Genomic DNA, 20758 nt, shown 5'->3' with positions numbered 1-20758 from the left:
CTTGCCAAGTCACTCCCTTAGTTCTACATCAATTCGTGCAGTAAACAAACAGTGAGTGGCGCTGTGCATCAAAGAATAACCATGCATATGCATAGCCTAAATAAATCCCCACAATTCGGATTCTGGGGTCTCAGGTGCTATTTGTCTTCATAATGGTGTATGCAACAAAAAGAGTTACACGTCATTTTAATGCTTCTCTAAAACCCCAATTAAATGCATAAATAAAAGAACATGAGGCAGTAGTTAGTGTGTAAGTTATCAGCGGTGTCCCGCAGGGGTGTGCCTTAGGACCTATAGAGCTTTGCCCCCCCCCGTTGCTCGCGATTGACATTCCTCCGCGTAGTCGCAGAGAATCAACAGCTTCTTTCACACCGAGGATGATGCCACACATGTAGAATAGCAGCATGAGAGACAGAGATCTTCCGTGAGCAGTTCTGAATGAAATATGTGAAGGCATCCATACCAACAGGAGCTGAGCATTTTTTTTTTCCAGGCTGAAACTGATACTCGGGCAAGGCATGAATTTGCCACTTCAGTACGTGTACGCTGAGATTTAACGAGACTTCGCTTCCTGACGGCATATTGGCAAACCGCTATTCATGTTGCAACCTCAAGCTTTATGACAATGGATTATTCGCTGTTCTTATACAGCCTTTGGGTTCCCGTTATTCTCGCTGTTGAGGGTAAGTGCGAACGCTCTTTGTTACGGGGCTACACTTGTTTCCGAGCCGCTTGTATCATCATCCGTTGGCTGTTCCCTTTATGAAAGCAATTGAAAAATATAATAATAACAAACAAACATAACCTTGTACCTGTGTTTGCTTTGCTAGTTGGGTTGTGCGTACCGTACGGACTGTTCGCTGGCTCATAAACTTCGTATTTGACGAAAACTTAAAGGTTTTAATGCGAATTTGCTGTGATTCTTTGCTGAGTGATGTAGTTAAATAGCGACAAATGTGCTAGATATTGCTGCGCGTTTACATTTAAAATAAGGTATAAGGGAAGAAGCGATACCGTCCGGTTTATCGTCATATTGGACTCTTCATTGAAATACCAGGGCTGTATGTTTTTTCCCTTTTCGTGTTAATATTTCAGCTAGAACATATTATTGCATTTTGACATTATTCTAAAGAATATTGATTTTCAGAGGTCTGATTTTGTGATGTGATTTTGCCTAGTGTACATAAATGTCTCACAGTGCTGTGATAAGATGTGTGCAATGGCATGTCCATGTATTGACACACATGATGCTGGTTCTCCACATGCTCTTTGCCTTTGTTATAGCAACAAACACCCAAACATGAGAGAAAATCAGTTCTATTAGCAATTGTTGTGTTGAATAAATTCTCAGAAAAAAAAAAAGAAAAAAAAATGTTCTTGATGCATCCAAACATCTCTTTAATAATTTTCTTGGAAGTGTGGTGTCTTGATGTTCTGCTTTGGTCAATGCTTTATTAAAAATGCCAGTTGTGCTTGTGACACATGGTTTTTAGGACTGCTGAAAGCCCCCTGCTGCCCTGGTGTGACAGATTTCCCCTCAAAGCCTTTTAAGTCACCTAGATAGTGATGATAGCAGCATCACATCAGTGTAATTGCCACACATGTTAATTGGCTTGTGTGATCACAGCTGTTCAAATGACTGTACTAGGTGAGGAAAAGGAGTAACATCAAAGTGACAATGCATTTTGAAATGAATTTTTGAAAACAGTTGCTATTTTGAAAGCAGTGGCCAGGTGAAACATGCCAAATTGAGCCGAGGTGTGGTTTTGAAAAGCTATTGATACCTTTGAGATTTTTTAGGCTACAAGCTGTTACACTGTAAAAGAAAATGTGTCAGACAACCTAAAAATGTCCTTCATGTGGTCACTTCTAAATTAAATGGTTTTATTCAAGTCGTAAAAAATCTTTAATATGGTTCAATCTAGGCTACCTGACTACATTAGGTTACACCAACAAAAGTATTTTTTTAAGGGACAGATCAGGTAGAAATAGCTGCACATTTTCACTCTTTACAGTGTAGAGTCCCTCTTGCCGGCGCTACAGAGCACTAAGGCACCAGGACATCCAGGCTCAAGAACAGTTTTTACCCTCAGGCCATTTTCCTCATGAACAATTAAACTGCCTCAGGACTCCCCCACAGTGCAATAATGTAAATACATATCTCATGTACATATGTAAATTCACATATTTAATTCAATGACTGTACATACCCCTACCTTGCACATACATTACCACTTGCACATGTACATATGCCATTCTGTTATATGTCCTATTATTTGTATGTCTATTTATACTCTTACCTTGTTTCATATTCTGTGTCTAACTGTAATGTTCTGTGTGCACTTGTTTCTCCTATCACCCAAAAAAAAAAAAATCCTTGTGTACGTGAGAACACTTAACAATAAAGCTCATTCTGATCCTGGGAGTTGTAGAATTCTTGTGAACAGGCAGGGTTGTGAGGGTTACTTTTGAAATGTATTCCACTACAGATTACAGAATACATGCTGTAAAATGTAATTTGTAACGTATTTCGTTAGATTACTCAAGGTCAGTAACGAATTGTAAATACTTTGGATTACTTCTTCAGCACTGGTAGATTTTTTCACTTGTTTTGACTATAAAAACTCTGCCAGTACAGTAAGACAAAATACACATGTTAAAAATACATGTTCTGAAAAACCTAAATATCTTGTGCGGTGTTGCTTTTAAAACAAGATTAAGCAAACTGATCTTGTTTTAAGGATTTTTAGAAATGTTTTACAGAAAAACAATGCAAAATTACCATCAAGAATAATATTAAAGGTCTTTAAAAAATGATGATCTAACGTGGATTTTCTTGATAAACAAATATGATCGTGCCTGGTAACATGTGCACGTAAAATGGCTAGAAATAACATTTTAGCTTAGCGTAAAGCTGACAATTTACACAAGGTTTATTTCTATTTCTTCAGCTCCAAACTTACTTCAAACTTACTTCTCTGTCTGCTCGTATGAATGTAACACATCATAAGAAAGTGTTTCACCGCTGTTCAAATGCACTTTGGATCGCATCATTTATATGTATAAATGTTTTCCATCTGAAAGGACTAAATATTAAATGAAACAAATAACAATAAAATGCAAAGTAATCTCTTCAGTAATCAAAATACTTTTTGAATGTAACTTTATTCTAATTACCAATGATTTAAATTGTAACTGTAATGAAATACAGTTACTAATATTTTGTATTTTAAATACATAATCCTGTTACATGTGTTCTGTTACTCCCCAACCCTGTGAACAGGTTTGTGTCTCCATCATAATTTTTAATTGCCTTTCAGTTACTGAGGGCGTTAGAAACCTGTAGTTTGCATATTTGGCACACACACAAAAAAATGCATACAAGCAATTAGTCTCCCATTTTCCTTGCAATTTAATGCTTGACAAATATTAATTTCATATTCAAACAAATTCCTGCTTGGCAAAAACAAGGCTGCTCCTTGTTTCAAAACAACGGTCTCAAGGCAGGATTTTATTCAGCATCTTAACTTGGTATTTTTTAGTGTGCATACATGCATAGCTGGCATTATTATGCAGCTCAGTTGTGTCCCAGGAATTCTTAACTACAGTGCAGCCAGATAATCCTTCACCTTGGCCATGACTACCTCGATTCTTCATCAGTTTCACTGTCAGGATCTTAATCGATACATTGTGTGTATGTGTGTGTGTGTGTGTGTGTGTGAGAGAGAGAGAGAGAGAGAGAGACTAGGTGTGTGACTCATAGGCCCAAGTTTCCAAGCTGGTTTCTAAACAGACTATATTTGTTACACTTCCAATGGAGGTTAAGTGGGCCCAAGCACCTCATGACAAGTGGAAAAGAGTGTCTGGGGCTGTCACGATTATGAAATTTGGCTGACCATTAATTGTCAAACAAATAATTGCGATTATGATGATTAATTGTCTGTTTAAGGGTTGTCGGTGAGTTTGTTCGATTATGACGATTAATTGTCATATAAATTGTCATATTTCTTAAGGTGTGCTTTTTTCTGCATGTGTGCTTCATGCACCTTAAGAAGTCATTTTTACGTATTTAACTTCAAATATATAAATCAAATAATAAAATAGGGGTATGTGATTTCCTTTTAAGGCTTTAAAAACTTAATGAATGACATGAAAAATAATGTTTTAAATATCAAAATATTTCAAAATACTTAAAATATGTCTCTCTTTGTGGTCATCTTTAGTTTTGTTCAATTTTACGTTTACAGTGTTGTTTTTTTTAACTGTTTTGAATATATTTTCGATTATATAATGTATTTATGAAAAATAACTATATATATATATATATATATATATATATATATATATATATATATATATATATATATATATATATATATATATATGTAATTATACTTATATTTTATTATATTATGCAATAGTAAAATATTTCTTTCCTAATTTCTTCACTTTCACATGTAATTTTAATGCTTTGAATAAACCCACAAGCCCTTATTTGTCATGAAGCAAAACCTTTGAGATTTTGTTTCATCATTTTATCACTCCACAGAAATAGAGTAAACGTGCGTCTCCACCTCTGTGTCACTGCGTGTCATTAAAACTGCGTGTATTAACCTGATATGGCCAAGATAATTTGTCATTTCACGATCGTTTAAAGTGAAGCCTGGGTGCTTTGCATTCTCTATCAAAGTTGTTTGTTTATATTTTTGCAGGAGTTTGGCACCAGCCTCTGCTGACAGCACACGCATCAGAGCGCTTGATAGGCTCTTCATGCACTCTTCCGGACAGGAGCTGCTCTGGTTGAGATCCGTGGTGCAGCTCAGTGACGCTCTGAATTCAACTGAATGACACACAAATGCGGCGTTCATGACATTTATACAATATATTCGCTTACAATTCCCTTATTTGGGTATTAAAATGTGATTGGAATTTGAATGCCCAATAATCGTGGTTATTTCAAATAACCACGGTCAGAACAAAGATCTGCGATCAGCCGGTTATTAATAATCACGACAGGCCTACTTGTGTTCAGTCCATCTATCTACAGCCTCCCAGGCACTGTCATGTCTAAATATAGAATAAATGAGTTGTGTTTTAGGCTTGTTAGTGGTTTTGTCACTGTGGTCTTAAGCTGGGTGATGTTTTTCTGTTTTTGTTATTACAGTGTTATTATATGTTAGTAAGATTGTAATTATCCTTCTTACACTGTCTCCTTACAGCTGATTTTTCTTCATAAGCTTAAATTTTGGAAGCTTGGCTAAGTTACAAAAAGATCTCAAAAACAGTTTTGTTCGTCTGCTGACTGTACAATAACATTTTTTTAAAGAACATCCTGTGCACTCATTTCCATGAAATACACTGCAATAAGCTGCTTTGTGTAAAAATTAAAGAATCATGTCACTGTGTTCCTCTATGCAGCCAAATTCACAGATGCAAAGAGCCTTAAGGAACATGACTGAATGCAGTCATAAGGAATTGATCAAAGCATCAAAAGAACTTCTTTAATTTTATGAATATTTCAAACAGCAATATGCCCTTTCAGCAATTTCACCACACAATTAGCTCTCTCTATGATTTACAGCACTATAAAAGGGGAGGTGCACAATACACATAAATGCTATGTGTATGTTCGCTATTGCACGCTACATATGCCTATTTGCCGGGGTCTTAATCAGCTAAGTTGATGTTATGCTCTAAATATTCCACGGATTTGCTTGCAGATGTGTGTGTCACATTCATTTGAAGCGAGCGCTTGGCTTCATCGAACACCGACATACAAAGTGAATAAAACATTTGCATGTGCAGTTAATTTGCAGAAGCTGGCTCTTGCAGTTTTGCTCCACTGATTGAAGTGTATTTAGAGAATAGTGAGTGCCTGATGAAGAATGTCACTGCACTGAGAGCATCCCTGCAGTACACAACAGGATCTGTTCTTAGATCAGCCACAGGACAGTGCTGTAGTGGGTAGATAAATGTGGATTGCAATATTAGTGTGCAGAATGAAAACAGTGATTAGGCCTTCCACAGACTATGCAGGGAATACAAATGAGTGAAGTGCTTTGATACGCAAAGCTTTAAATTACAGTTTTTAGCGCAGTGATGCTCTGTTGTGTTTGCAATCGAGACTGCTGTTGTCTAGAGCCTCACTGATTGTCTATTTTGCAGAGACTCTTATGGACAGCAGGTGGGCTACTACAGAGCTGGCATGGACCACCTATCCAGAAAGCGGGGTGAGCGTATTAGTTTTTTCCTCTCTGTAATTTTCCATAAGGGTGAGAATTTATTAACAAATGCATTGAATATTCTGTCATCATTTATTTACTCTCATGTTGTTTCAAACTTGTAAGGCTTTCTTTCTTCCGTTGAGCACAAAGTATGGAAAAAGATGCAATAAAAGTGAATGTGCATGCGAAATCAGTCAATGGAAATGATGGGTTGCCATGGCAACAATCTTAACCAGCTCAGCCCTTTCCGCAGGCTGGTGCTCGATGTTTGGCATCTCAAAAGCAATGCATCATCTTAAGTTATGTGTTCCTTCACACCTGGAGATAAACACATGCTACCCCTTGCAGTGATGCCTCTTAATTGTGTTGTGAGAAGTTCAGGGAACCCAAATGTCACCTTTGAGAAAGATTTCTATTTACCCAAACCCTTGACATGAATTTAATTTAGCTGCTCAATTTTAAGCTGTTCATTATTCCCACTTCCATTTAGTGCTACTTTGGGGCACAAATTGAAGGTGTTGTCGTCTTTTTAACGATTAGTAAATCTAGATTTTATGTTATTGCTATATTACAGGAATTGTGTTACACTCAACTTGAAAACAAAATACTGTACAGGGAAGGGCTTTAGAACACTCATGCGAATGAGGAGGGTAACAAGTAATGCCATTTGTGGGTTCGTTTTTTTTTTCTTTGCATTTTGGTCTTGTGGTCGACTAATATGTTTTTTTTAATGGCCAATGCCATGGCCAATATCTGTAGACCACACTGCAATTAATCATATTCCCTGAATCTTTGTCCTGTTTTCCAGTATAATATCTAAACATCCTTAAAACAATATAAATTTACCTGATATGCAAAACTTTGCTTTAAAAAATAGATAGTAAAAGGGATAGGTCACCCAAAAATGAAAATTCTGTACCATTTACTCACCCTTATGTTGTTCCAAACTACATGTCTTTCTTTCTTCTGTTGAAAACAAAAGCAGATTTTAAGCAGAATGTGAGCCTCAGTCACCATTCACTTTCATTGTATGGAAGAATAAAAAAAAAAAGATAATAATGAAATTGAATGAGACTAACATTCTGCCTAATGTCTCCTTTTGTGTTCCATGGGAGAAAGAAAGTTATAAAGGTTTTGAAAAACATGAGGGTTAGTAAATGATGAATGATTTTTAGGTGAACTATCCCTTTAAGGCAAATATTTTTAATAGAATTAATGACATGGTATGCTGATTAATTAATCGAATTAATTGCAATGAATCGCATATGTAAATATTTGCTGAGAAAGCCCCTCAAATAACAATAATTCAATATATAATGATTAAATAATTATAAATATTTATATTTAAATAATAATGAATAAAATATAAATATTATAAAAAATTATAATTCAGATAATTAAAATGCATTACATAATTGTGGCAGATGAGTAAAGCTTTGATAAGACAATACAAAAACTGGCTTTAAATGCAATAAACTGTTTATTTCTATTTTATTGAACATAAGCCTATCATTGGCCTACAGTCCACAGCAATTAATTTTACAGCTGAATTTGTTAATCTGTCCGAGACAGATTTATTAAAAGGGCTTACTGCCCCTGGAGAAAACAGGTGGTACTCCAAAGCTGAATTGTTTAGATGGTTGGAATATTCCTTATTACGACCCGGGACATAATTTATTGTGTTAATTTTGTTAACACATTATTTTTTGATAATTATTCGCATTGAATTAACACGTTTAATCGACAGCCCTAATATTAAACTATATTGACTACAAATTGTCTACAAAACATTGAAAACAGAAAGAAGAAAAAAAAGAAAAGAAAATTGTTCATCTATTGTAAAGGGAGCTGATAGATGGAGGATGTAACACCTGTGTTAATTATTCAAGCAGACACGATAATAGGCAAATGCCGATAATTTAGAAATGGTCAAATATCAGTTAATTAACCAACCTAGCCAATATATTGGTCATTACTGCCACAACATTGAATGATGAATTACTCTTAATACAACGTCTTAAATATTCTGTTTCTTTGTTGGATACTGTTACAAGCAGAACAATACAGTTACATTGCCCTTGTAAAGACAGTCCATTGTACAGTCAGTGACAGTCATTTATCATGTTCTCAGTGGGAGGAAGTGAGTGGATATGATGACCACTTGAGCCCCATCAGGACTTACCAGGTCTGTAACGTGCGGGAGCCCAATCAGAACAACTGGCTTCGGACAGACTTCATCCCTCGCCGAGGAGTCCTTCGAGTCTACGTGGAGCTCAAGTTTTCTGTCCGGGACTGTGGAAGTATCCCTAATATCCCTGGGTCCTGTAAGGAGACCTTTAATCTGTTTTACTATGAATCGGATGGAGACACAGCCACAGAAAGCAGCCCGCCTTGGAGGGAGAACCCCTACGTAAAGGTCAGCTAGAATGAGTTCTCCTTTTAAATGATGACTTTGCATAGAGATGGTTTTTACTACATTAAGGTGAATGGTGGTATTTTCACTATTGATCTGGGATATAATTAATATTATAATTTATAGTATGTATGTATATATATATATATATATATATATATATATATATATATATATATATATATATATATATATATATATTCTGTATACTGTATACTATATACACTATACTGTATACGATATACTATATATATACTAGATTTATCTATAGAATCAAGGAATTACAAACCCCAAGTCAAGCATTTCAGTGTGAAAGAATTCTTAAAACAGTTTCTGACCCAAATGTTTACCCATTGGAAAGAAAAACACAAAAGCGATGCTTTTAAACTAAAATGTGTAATTTCTGTGCCACTGGTCACCAAACAGAATTGCGACAATAATGATGGCATAAAAAATGAATCTGCTGTTTGCTATTGTTCAAAAAAAACAGAGAGTCACACCCCAAAAGTACACCATTGGTTGAGTCAACCAATTGGTCAAACAGCCAGTGGGCCAGTGATTTACACTTTTCGGGAAAATCAACCTACAAATGGCTTACAGTTGTCTGCATATTAGGCTGGGATAGGATAAAGTATTTTAACATAAAAAAATACACACTTCAGCTTCAATATCTCAATTGATTCTCCTAGACAGCGATGAGATTATAGGGAAAGTACATGGAGACTTTTGCAGAAGTTTCTTAGTTTTCCGATTTTTCATCTGAAAAGTAAAGTTTCAGAAGTGATTTTAACAATCTGAAGTCTTTTAGGAGATATTGGAATTTTAGGAGAATCATCTCAGAATGTTGACACTTCAATTAAATATAACTGAAACCTCCATTATTTCTCTTTAGCTATGAAAAAGGAACCAATTTTCTTTATCTTCTTGTTTTCCTTATACTCTGTCTTCTTGTCCTCTGTCCCAGGTGGACACTGTAGCCCCTGACGAGAGCTTCTCATTGCTGGAGTCAGGGATCGTCAACACCAAGGTACGAAGCTTCGGGCCTCTTTCAAAAGCTGGTTTCTACCTGGCCTTCCAGGACCTGGGCGCCTGCATGTCCCTCATCTCCGCCAGGGTCTTCTTTAAAAAGTGCTCCACCACCATCGCCAACTTCGCAGTCTTCCCTGAGACGGCCACAGGTGCCGAGGCCACTTCACTAGTCATCGCCGCCGGAGCCTGCGTGCCAAATGCCATGGAAGAATCGGTCCCTTTAAAGCTATACTGTAATGGAGATGGAGAATGGATGGTCCCCGTGGGAGCATGCACCTGCATGCCAGGCTTTGAGCCAGCCAAGAAAGACACACAGTGCCAGGGTGAGTGTTTGGCTTTTAAAATCTAAAGCGGATTCTCGCTAATGCTTTTGAGTGTTTGCTGGCAGAGGCCACAATGCGGATTATAAAATCTGTATGAAAGAGGGGCAGAGGTTACTTGCAGATCAAAGAGGTTTTATTATGTTATTTTATGCAGTCAACAGCAATGCTAATTTTAAACCATATGCAATGCTCACTCTATATACAAAAAAGAGCCTCAGCTTTATTTAATTAAAAAATAATTGTGCTGTCAGATTAATTACATTATTTTTCGGAGTAATCGCAATTATTTGTACATTTTAAAAGTTCTGAAATTTGACTCTTAACATACTTTTTTTCCTGTCAAAATACATTTATTTCCTTCTTAGGAAAGAAATAAAAAAAATATGTAACAATATAATGCTTTATTAACATTTTCCGAACAAAGCACAATATAAAGATAGAAATACACTAAAATAGCACCATTAAATGTTAAACATTAAACGTTTCCTAAAGTCTAAGTGGGAGGTTGACTAATTGAAAGAACTAGTCCCCACATAGGTTGCATATTCATTGCAATGGGCATTACATCTCTTAAACTCTCCTCCTCTATGATATTAATCAGCCAGCAGACTGTGGCTCTCCGCTTTGTTACAGCAATCGTGAAGTCGCGTTCATGATTCATGTGTGTGCGTCAGTGTAATTACTCCAGGCGGACACATCGCAAAGGTTCTGCTCTTCCAACCAGTGTTTATGCCAGTTAATGCTGTATTAACAGTAAATACGTTAATCATGATTAAGAAAAATCAACGCGTTAAACATTTTTAATTGACCGCATGCGTTAACGTGTTAATTTTGACAGCTCCAAAAAATATATGATGTTGGCTGTCTGAAAAAGGCTCAGAAGGTGGCTGAAACTTTATGTATTTTTAAATCAAATAAATTTGAGGCTCTATATTTTAATTTTTTTATTAAAAGACAATTCTAGATATCTGTACTCCAAGTTTTCAAATGTGGGCCAAAATACCATGAAAAACATGTGTCTGATATAGTAGGAATACTAAAAGGGAGGAATACTGAACTGAAGTATTTAGTAACCTTATAGTAGTATACTAAAACTGCATTATTTAGTATGTTTATTAAGCTGTTTTCCTTGTTGGAACCATTTGCTGGTCCCCACAATGTAGGTGATTTCAGATTTTACAACCCTATAGGACATTTGGTCCCCACAATGTAGGGAAAACCTGACCCACATAAACACACACACACACACACACACACACACACACACTCATGTTTGTTTTTCTATCATGGTGGGGACTCTCCATAGACTTCCGTTTTTGTATTGAACTGATGATATTTTCTATCCCTTAACCCTACCTCAACCCCCAAAACTATCCCTCACAGAACCTTTTTGCATTTTTATATTGTCATTAAAACATTATTTAGTATGTTTATTTAGCTGTTTTCCAATGTCAGAGCTTTCAGGTTTTACTATCCTTGTGAGGATATTTGGTTGGTTCATGCACACACTAAATTATGATTAAAATGAATTTTAATTGACCAAATAAGCAGTGTTATAAAGAATATGCATCTAACTGTAGTCCATATGTATTCTAGGGTTGAAGTTAGCAATGAGTTTTGGGGTTAAAATGCCTAAGAGGATAAACACTTTTTTAGGTGAATATAAAAAGGCCCTGATTTCGGGCTCAGCAAGACTAGTATTGCTAAACAGTTTGCAGAATCTGGAGTCTTGAGCATTATACAGTCTGAACAATGTGCGGATTCACCCGTGCTGATCCACAGTCTCCCCGCCGACCTTATCTTGGCTCAGCACAGAGGAGCGAGAGAGCCTTAGTAATGGGTGGAGGACTGCAGTGGTGTCAGAGAACAAAGCTGCCAACAGCGGAAGCCCACAGCTTTCACTGACACATCTGATAGGGTCCTAACAGAGCGATATACCAGAGATGGATGGTGCTGCGGAAGGCGAGACGAATTCACAAACACGGAGGGGAGAGTAATGGGGAAAATTAAAAGACATACTACAGAGAACGGGGGAGGAGGGAAGGGAGTGTGAACAAATGATGAGGTGGACTCACAGTAATAAAATGTGAATTGGACAGGCCTCCTGGACTGTTCACTGTGAAGGAACTAGTGGACAGAGTGGAAACTTCCTTTGAGAGTACCAGTATGTGGCGGCTCATTTGTTTCCATCTGGTTGTTCAAGGTTAAGAGTCTGCCTTAAAGGACTGATAAACGACTCTCCCGGGCGGCACTACAGCCGCAAGATGCACCGTGGCCAATGGAGAGAGCGTCTAATTTCCTTTATCACCTTCCAGCTGTATTCCGTAGGCCACTGACACACACACACCAGGATACAGCCAAGCCCATTTCAGGGCTCAGAAATAAGGATTTTTTTCTGCTGGCCCTGTGGGGCCACTTGTTCATATTTGTACATGCCTGGCCAACATTTTCGCTGGCCCACCACCAAAAAATAAATATATATATATATATATATATATATATATATATTCTTAGCAATATTTTTATATGTGCCTTAATTTAATGTTTTATGTTTATTATAAATTTTATGTATATATAAACCTGTGCTCATGACAAGTCATAATTAGTGCAGTGGGTTGTAACAATTTGTACCAAAAATAATGGCTTTTAATCCTTTAGAGATACATAAATGAAACAACCCTAAACCTAACCGTGATTTTAATATGAAAATTGCTGTTGTGTACTATGGAAGCAAGAAAACAGCAGGTTTTGAAACTAGACGAGTGAATCTATTATTGATATTGCAAAAATAAATATGAAATGAGTACCCAAATTTGTTCATAGACATTTCCTTTTTTAAATACAGTATTGGATAGGACACTAGCTAAAATGTTATTGTTGATTGGTTGGTCTGTACGAGAATAAAAGTCTTATATTTTTTACGAGCCAGGTCATACGATATCTTACGATTTCACCATCTTGTACTGTACAAATTATTACAAGTTGATATGAGACTATAATATACATACGTTAGCCAGATAACATTACTTGGTGGCCATTTAATGTAAATCAGCAGAATTCGCAACAACAACATTCAATACATCACCTGAAACCAAATTTGTAAGTTTGCAAGGCATACATTACACGCACAAGATAAACAAATAAAAGATTTTTTAAAACACAGCAGTGGCCCAAAACTCTCTCACACTAGTCCCGGACCATCACGTACATCCTAATTTTTCAGCCCTTCCAGTAAACATTTATCTGTCTGGTTGGTCATGTTCTGACTTTCTCTCTCTGTGTTTTGAAGTTCTTCCAGTCTCTTTTCTCCCTCCGTCTCAATGTGGAACGCCACGGGTGTTAAGTCTGGGAGCAGGGGCCACTCACACGGATTTTCCACTGTCTTATTACACTCGCTTTCCATTTTAGTTGTGAAGTAATATGTGTCATGGGAGGAATATTGAAGATTTTTTTTTTCTCTACTTGTTATAATTTATCTGTGGTGTTATATGTAGCATTGATATGGGGGGTGGGGGGGGGGGTCTATCACTATGGACCTCATTAGTTGCTCCACCATTCGCAGCATTTTATGTGGAGATACGGGTGTGGTGGATTGTTTACAGGGAGAAAAACAGCAGGGCTTTGTGAAAGCAGCAGATTTGTCAGCCAGACTGTTACATCAGCCATTTTCTTCAGACAGAAACTGACTCACTTTAATGCAGTATTATAACACAGCTTGGCCCCACTGGTGTGGTTAGCAAGCTAACTTTATCTGAGCTTCGATGATTCGTTCTTGTTTTTTTATGATTCTCAGCCTGTGGATTGTGGCCTAAAAATCTGTTGTGGTCATGGACAGCAGAGAAAAGCAAGCTAAATGCTAATGCTAACATTAAGGGAAGAGAAAAGTTTTTCCATACTGTCTTTTGTTGTTGATGACACTGTGAATCCAAACAAACTCTATGGTATTTTGCTGCAAATTAATCTGTCACTTAGTAGAAGCTAGCAAAATAGGCAGATGCTAACATGGACGGGTTACGTGCTCTCAATCTCGATAACCATGAACAAAACTATGCAAGGTAGTGGACGTGTTCACTAGCAGTGAAGATAAACATGTAGATTTCTTTTCTGCGTAAATTATTGGCTGCCGAAGGCATTAACCGTTTTGCACGTGAGTTTCTCCTGTACTGACGGACAGACCCTCCAGCGTGAGTTCTTTAATGCGTGCTGTAATTAAAAAAAAAAAAAATCTTACCATACACTTCACAGCAGATGCACTGAAGGACAGATTATATCACAGCTGGTGCACTGGATATCAGATTATATATTATCAAACATATGTGATGTTTAGATGTTTATAATGACTGCTTATGATAGATAAGATGCAATCGCGATCGCGCTTGCTGGCTATGCACACCACCATATTGTTTACATGCAATGCAACATGGGATTCGGAGTTCGTATTAGAAGCATATAAGGTTCTAAAAGCCCAGCCCTTCCACTTTTCCAGCACCGGAGGTGGTTAGAATGATTGATAGACGGAATGAGACTTATATCTCTGCAGAACAAAAATGGGCTTTTCCCAATCAGTGGGCGTTTTCAAACCATTGAGATTCCCTACTTTCATTGGTTAGTTTAGAAACGCCCATCCTGTTTGGAAATGCCCACTGATTTGTACACTGAGATTCCCTACTTTCATTGGATAGTTTAGAAACGCCCATCCCGGTTTGAAAACGCCCACAGATTTGACACCCATAACTGTTCTTCAGAGACCTATACTTGGACAGAATGGGAGAAGGCTCGAGTGGATTGACTAGTTTGTATATTCTTTGTTTGACGTCAGAAAACATGGCCGCATCGCTTAACTTTTATTTAGTGATTGTTTGTATGTTTGTAACATAAAAATAATGATATTGTGAAAAACTATTTGAGCATCTGCTTCATTATGACAGCCACTTCAGTCCCTCTTTTGCTGTTAAACAACTGCTTTTGTGCCACTTTTGCCGGTATACAGCAGCAGGCATATCATGTTAATAATTTAGCATATCGTTGGTCCTATGTAGTTTGTGGTAATATTAAAACATTTCAATGTTTGATTTTAAGGACATTTTTGTTTACATTTGTCCAATTAACAATTTTGGTAATGTGTTGTCTCCACTTCATTTCCAATGTAAAAAACTTTCCTGAAGCAAAATCAGTTTAGAACCATTGTTATACTTACATCAACTTTTTTTTTCTACATCAACCTTTAGCATGCACCCTGGGGACCTTCAAATCCAAACAGGGTGATGGTTCATGTATGCCGTGCCCTCCCAACAGCCGGGCCAGCTCTAGGGCGTCCAGTGTGTGCCCTTGTCAAAACGGCTACTACCGTGCTGACAGTGACTCGCCTGACAATGCCTGCACTAGTAAGTGATGTATCATCAGTGACACATGTTAAATTAGGACAGGAAGTATGTTATAGAACCACATTGTGCTAATTATATGGTGAAAAGATCTGTTTTGTGAATTTACCCCTTGGTGAACTTGACTGATAACACGGAAAAACACGTAGATAAAAAGGTCATCATCACCAGTGCTTGCGGGTTGTGTGCATCTAACACATAGAACACACGATTACAACTAGTTAGCTTCAGGGCTTTTGAATCTAGGTACATGGGTATAATTGGAACTATCATATGAATTCACACATGAATGTAATGTGTTGCACAAGCCCTTGATTGGAGAGTGTTTTTGAAATGGTGGTCTTTTGTTACAAATTTATGAGAAGTCTGAATATTTTTCATCATTTAAAAAAAAAGTAAATTGTGCTGGAGGTTAAAAGGAAATTTCTTTCTTTTTTTGTTTTTTACTTTTTAATAATTGTAACCAAAGCTTTCAATTCCTTAGGCAGTTGAGCTTTAAAACTTCAGCCTCTGGTTTTAATTAGTTTACATCATGATTCACTGATACAAGATTCATTGGTTTGAAATATGATCCTGACAAGTTAACACTTTGTACTTGCGTTCCCCAAGAGACATTTTTGAAACAAATATGCAAGAATAATGAGATAATTTACCAATGACAGCCTGAATTTTTTAAGCCTCCTGATTTCTTAATTAGTGTCAGATTACAGTGTAGGAATATATAAAACTGTGATGTTTAAGAAAGAAAGGGAGTCTAGTGGATTTATTATTCATGATCAAATATGCATTACAGTATACTGCAGGATAAATGCTTGAATACATGTCACTAGGAATAATATACGTTTTTTGCTGCAGGACATCCTATTTGTCCTATTAAATTTTTGGTAACACTTTACAATAAGCTTGTATTCAGTAATATTAGTTAACTAACAAAAATGTTTTAGCACTTATTAATCTTGCTTAATGTCAATTTCAACATATGTTAATACATTTTTAAAATGAAAAGTTGTATAAAGTTAACATTAGCTAATTCTTAATGAACTAACAATGAATAAATGTATTTTTATAAATGAACTTTGTTGGGCCTTATGTGCTCAGATAGGAGACAAAGGCAGGCCTACACACCATCATAAAGCCTGACTGAGGCCTATAGGAACACTCAAGCCTGATAACATGATAACAGCGCCAAAATCAAACAAAGATAGTCCAAACAGACACCTAGGTGTGAGATTCTGAAGGATCGAACTCTCAACTCCTATTGGATGAAACGCACGACAGAACGCACCCCTCAACCATGATGTCATCGAGAGTATAAAACTCCTTCTAAGCCTTGCTTCCAGCGACAGTATGCACCACGTCTAGTTGCAGCCCTGCTGCTCCCAGGTGTAGCCTCCTTGCCAAGGAAGTAACGTACGTACCTGAACTTTGGCCATACAATCTCCATCTCGCTGGACGAGCCGAGATTCTCCGTGTTCCACCGAGCACGCTAACGGATCCGAAGGAGACCGCCGAGCAATCCGCGTCCCACCCTTTTGCCTGCAGAAGTGAAGAAAGAAGATTCCGCCGAGAATCAGCCGCCGTACCACCCGGCGATAAAGCGAGGAAACGGCCTCCCATCATCACCCGAGATTCGAGGAACCGAGTCGGAGTCAAACAACGGACGAACACACATTCTACCCATGTCCTCACATGACTCAAGTAAGAAGTTTACGTCTGGGCAGAGATAGATTATTATAGGATGTTATTCTTGTGTATCAAGTTTATTGCTTGTACAGTTTACAGATCGCTGAGTCCACTCATTGCTGCTAATAATACCCAAGGTATTACTGTAACTCACTGTTACCACGAATGAGATTTGTTGTGTTGTCGTCCAACCATGTTGGGCTGTTTGTGCATTTCCGCCATCGCGGGTGAGACTGGCACGCTGAGTTTACCTAATAAAGAACCAATGACCGCAGTGGACGGATTACGAGCCGTTCACCTTGTCTCTGAATGATGAAAATAACGGTTGCCGTCGCTAAACCAGCTTCAGTGCGGTCACCCTGTTCTCTCTCTCTCGTACTATCCGCACACACACATGACCCCTCACAAACATACAGCACACACATTTGGTGAACAGATAACTTGGCAATAGAGCACAGCTTTGTCCCTAAGTTATCGTATCAGAGGAGACACGCGTTAAACAGGCAGACGCCATTAACCAGACTCTCCGCCCACATTCACGGCCACATTCTCTGGCCCGAAACCTCGCATGACGTACTCTCCACGAGAGCCATGCCCACCATTTTGTGCACTCCTTCTCTCCTTACACACACACTCACACACACACACACACACACACACACACACCTACCCTCCTCTCGTGTATTATAGGCTTATTGGTTACCATATATACTCATGTTACTGTTTAGTTTGTAGTTGGAAGTCGGAAGTTTATCGACTGCATTGTATTGATTATTAATTTATATTACTGCATCAAGAAACTTTGTTATACTTTAAAGAGAAGTGTTTTGGTATTGTTCTGCATGCACCTGTGCAAAGGACTGGCAGGGGTTGTCAGTGCTCGGATTCAAGCCTTCATTGTTTACCTTTTGAATGTCGATGTTCTCTGGACGTCGACTTCCCTAAGAGAACAGTCCTATATTGAGACTGCTTTACTGTCTGGTTATTAGTCCCTGATTCCAGGGTGGTGCCCCAGCAATATTAATCCTTATTAATATTCTATTGATTTTGATAATTTATAGTTATCTTTGATTGTTGTTGATTTGAAGGATTAATAAGCTAATGTTGATTCTAATCAATGTTCTATTGATTTTAATAATTAATAATTATCTTTGATGATTGTTGATTTGAAGGATTAATAAGCTAATGTTGATTATAATCAATATTCTGTTGATTTTAATAACTAATAATTATCTTTGATAATTATTAATTATTGCTAATAACCAAACCCACTCCTGAATGAAGCCCCAACAACATTAACCAAGATTTATAAATGCTGCAAAGATATATTTTTCATTGTTAGTTTATGATACCAAATGCATTTACTAATGTTAATAAATGTGGTCTTATTGTAAAGCATTACCAAATTATTTTATTTGGATTGTTGATGCTGATGTGTCCATGGATTTTTTATCAACATTATGAAAGTATAAGAGAAAGTATATAATTGAAGTCCTGTAACTGCTCACCATTTCTTTTGAGCTTTTTAAAATTTTTAAACCTTTTTTACCTTCACAAGTTCATTTTAAATGGGCATATGGTGTGACAAATAAATTTTTTAAGAGATAATTACAGTATTCCATTTAGTCACTCAAATAATATGAGATAATAAATGCTGCATGCATAATAACTATAAAGGAATTAGCTAAATTCTACTTCAAACAGTTTTGATGGAGTATATCATGTCATACCACAGGATATTCCAACTTTCCAAAAGTATTTCATGTTAACTACCCATATGCTATTCAGTTTGTCCATAAGTAACACTTTACCATTGTCCTCTTAGCTGTTCCCTCAGCTCCTTTAAACGTGATCTCCAGCGTGAACGAGACTTCAGTGTCACTTGAGTGGTCCGAGCCACGGGATCTGGGCGGGCGAGGTGACGTGGTGTATAATGTGGTGTGTAAAAAGTGCATGCATGATGGTGGGTCCTGCGCCCGATGTGACGATAACGTGGAGGTGTTGCCAAGGCGACTAGGTCTGGCTGAGATGCAGGCGGCGGTGAGGAATCTACAGGCACACACGCATTACAGCTTTGAGATCCAGGCTGTCAATGGAGTTTCCTCCAAGAATCCATCCACGCCACACTACACCACAGTCAATATCACCACCAATCAAGCAGGTGAGAGATTAGTTGTGTTTGATAGGGCAAGCATCACTATTACTATTGCTCATATATAGGATTAGGAATGAACAAACTCCTATCCCTACATTTTAAACTTATATGCATAACTCGTTTGTGCTACAAACATGAATACTACCTCAAATCATATGGCTTGTTGAGGAGAGGTGCGCTATTACTTTTCTAAGCAATCCAATAATGATTTTGCCTGGCAGACGATAAAATAGGTGGAAAAATCCCATAGACTTACATTGAAGGAGGGACTCCAGCCATATCTAGAGACCAAAATATCATAGAGACTCGGAGGTGGCTCTTTTGACTTGGGTCAGTAAGCTACCACCTAGAAACCACCCAGAACAGCCTAGCAACACCCTAGTAACTGCATAGCAATGTGCTAAGAGCCACTCAGAACAAATCAGCAACCACATAGCAATGCCCTGGCAACCACAGCATAGTGGCAGTAAGTTTTGCATGGGCAAGCATCAATAAATTTTCTTTATTTCTGGCTATACCTCTTTAATAGCATGATCATCTTGTTTGTTGATCATTCAATCATTGATATTTGCATATACAGTATCTCTGCATAACATGCCAACTTTTCTGGACCCCACAGAAATGTCCATATGATTTTTGGTCTCTTGATTTCTGTTTGCACCCTCACATGATACTGAACCCTAAAGACCCCATGAAATCAAAATGGGAGTTTTGTGGTTTTCAGTCCATGGATATTAGCTAGCATACTTCTAAAAGTTAACAAAATGTACTTTTACCAGATATATACACATTTAAAATGAACATTCTCTTCCTGGACAACAGAAGAATAATATTGATTGACTCATCTCACACTCAGGGGCCTGTCCAACCAGTTGCTCCTTAGAATAAGAATGTCCCTCCCCCTAATAACCTAACCTGTCACAGATTAAAATAAGCAATTAGCCAATCATGGTTTATGACTTTGTGATGTAAACTAAAGGCTATTGGCTATTTTTGTATGGCCCGCCCAAACATCCTGTTTCAACAGGTAATATTTTAGCACAGGAAATGAAACTGTCCTCGTCAAGCCATTTAATGGGATCTTTAAAAAATCTAACCTTATTATAATAAGGTTAATAATGTTTTCTCTGTCTATCTCTTTAAAACTTCCAGCCCCGTCTGCAGTCCCCACCGTACACTTAATGCGGGCCACAGCTGGCACTCTCAGCCTCTCCTGGCTGCCCCCAGAACGGCCCAACGGCGTGATCCTGGATTATGAGATCAAGTACCAGGAGAGGGTGAGGAACTGCTGTGCATCTAATTCAACACTGACAGAAGAACTCTTGAGCCCGAGCAAGATGACATTACACCAGGCACCCAGCATGGTTTTAACTGGCTTGAGCTCAAAGTAGCCCTGATTCTACTTAAAGTGGAAGACAATGGCAGAACAGATGGCTTCTGGTCAAAACCCAATGGCTAATGCTAAAAAGAGTTGGGCTTAATTCGCCTATAGGATTTACTTACGGCCATGTGTTGGATTAACGTGTTTTATTCCAGGCTTGTCTTTTTTA

The 20758-nt window shown here is 37.7% G+C and overlaps 1 protein-coding gene across 1 annotated transcript in view; it reads left to right on the top strand.

Annotated features, from left to right (window-relative positions):
- The first annotated feature begins 331 nt into the window (after positions 1-331).
- LOC127441897 (ephrin type-B receptor 3-like) overlaps positions 332-20758 on the top strand; it is a 39351-nt gene continuing 18924 nt past the window's right edge. Inside the window, exons 1-7 of the mRNA XM_051699457.1 lie at positions 332-683; positions 6166-6230; positions 8356-8640; positions 9602-9989; positions 15218-15373; positions 18879-19214; positions 20361-20485. Of these exons, the coding sequence (XP_051555417.1) occupies positions 620-683; positions 6166-6230; positions 8356-8640; positions 9602-9989; positions 15218-15373; positions 18879-19214; positions 20361-20485 (1419 nt within the window). The 5' untranslated portion in view covers positions 332-619. The remainder of the gene's footprint in view (positions 684-6165; positions 6231-8355; positions 8641-9601; positions 9990-15217; positions 15374-18878; positions 19215-20360; positions 20486-20758) is intronic.

The sequence above is a fragment of the Myxocyprinus asiaticus genome, chromosome 6 (genome assembly GCF_019703515.2).
Source record: "Myxocyprinus asiaticus isolate MX2 ecotype Aquarium Trade chromosome 6, UBuf_Myxa_2, whole genome shotgun sequence".
NCBI classification, from domain to species: domain Eukaryota; kingdom Metazoa; phylum Chordata; class Actinopteri; order Cypriniformes; family Catostomidae; genus Myxocyprinus; species Myxocyprinus asiaticus.
Note: the sequence above shows the minus strand (reverse complement) of the source record. Positions and strands in the feature narration are given on the sequence as shown.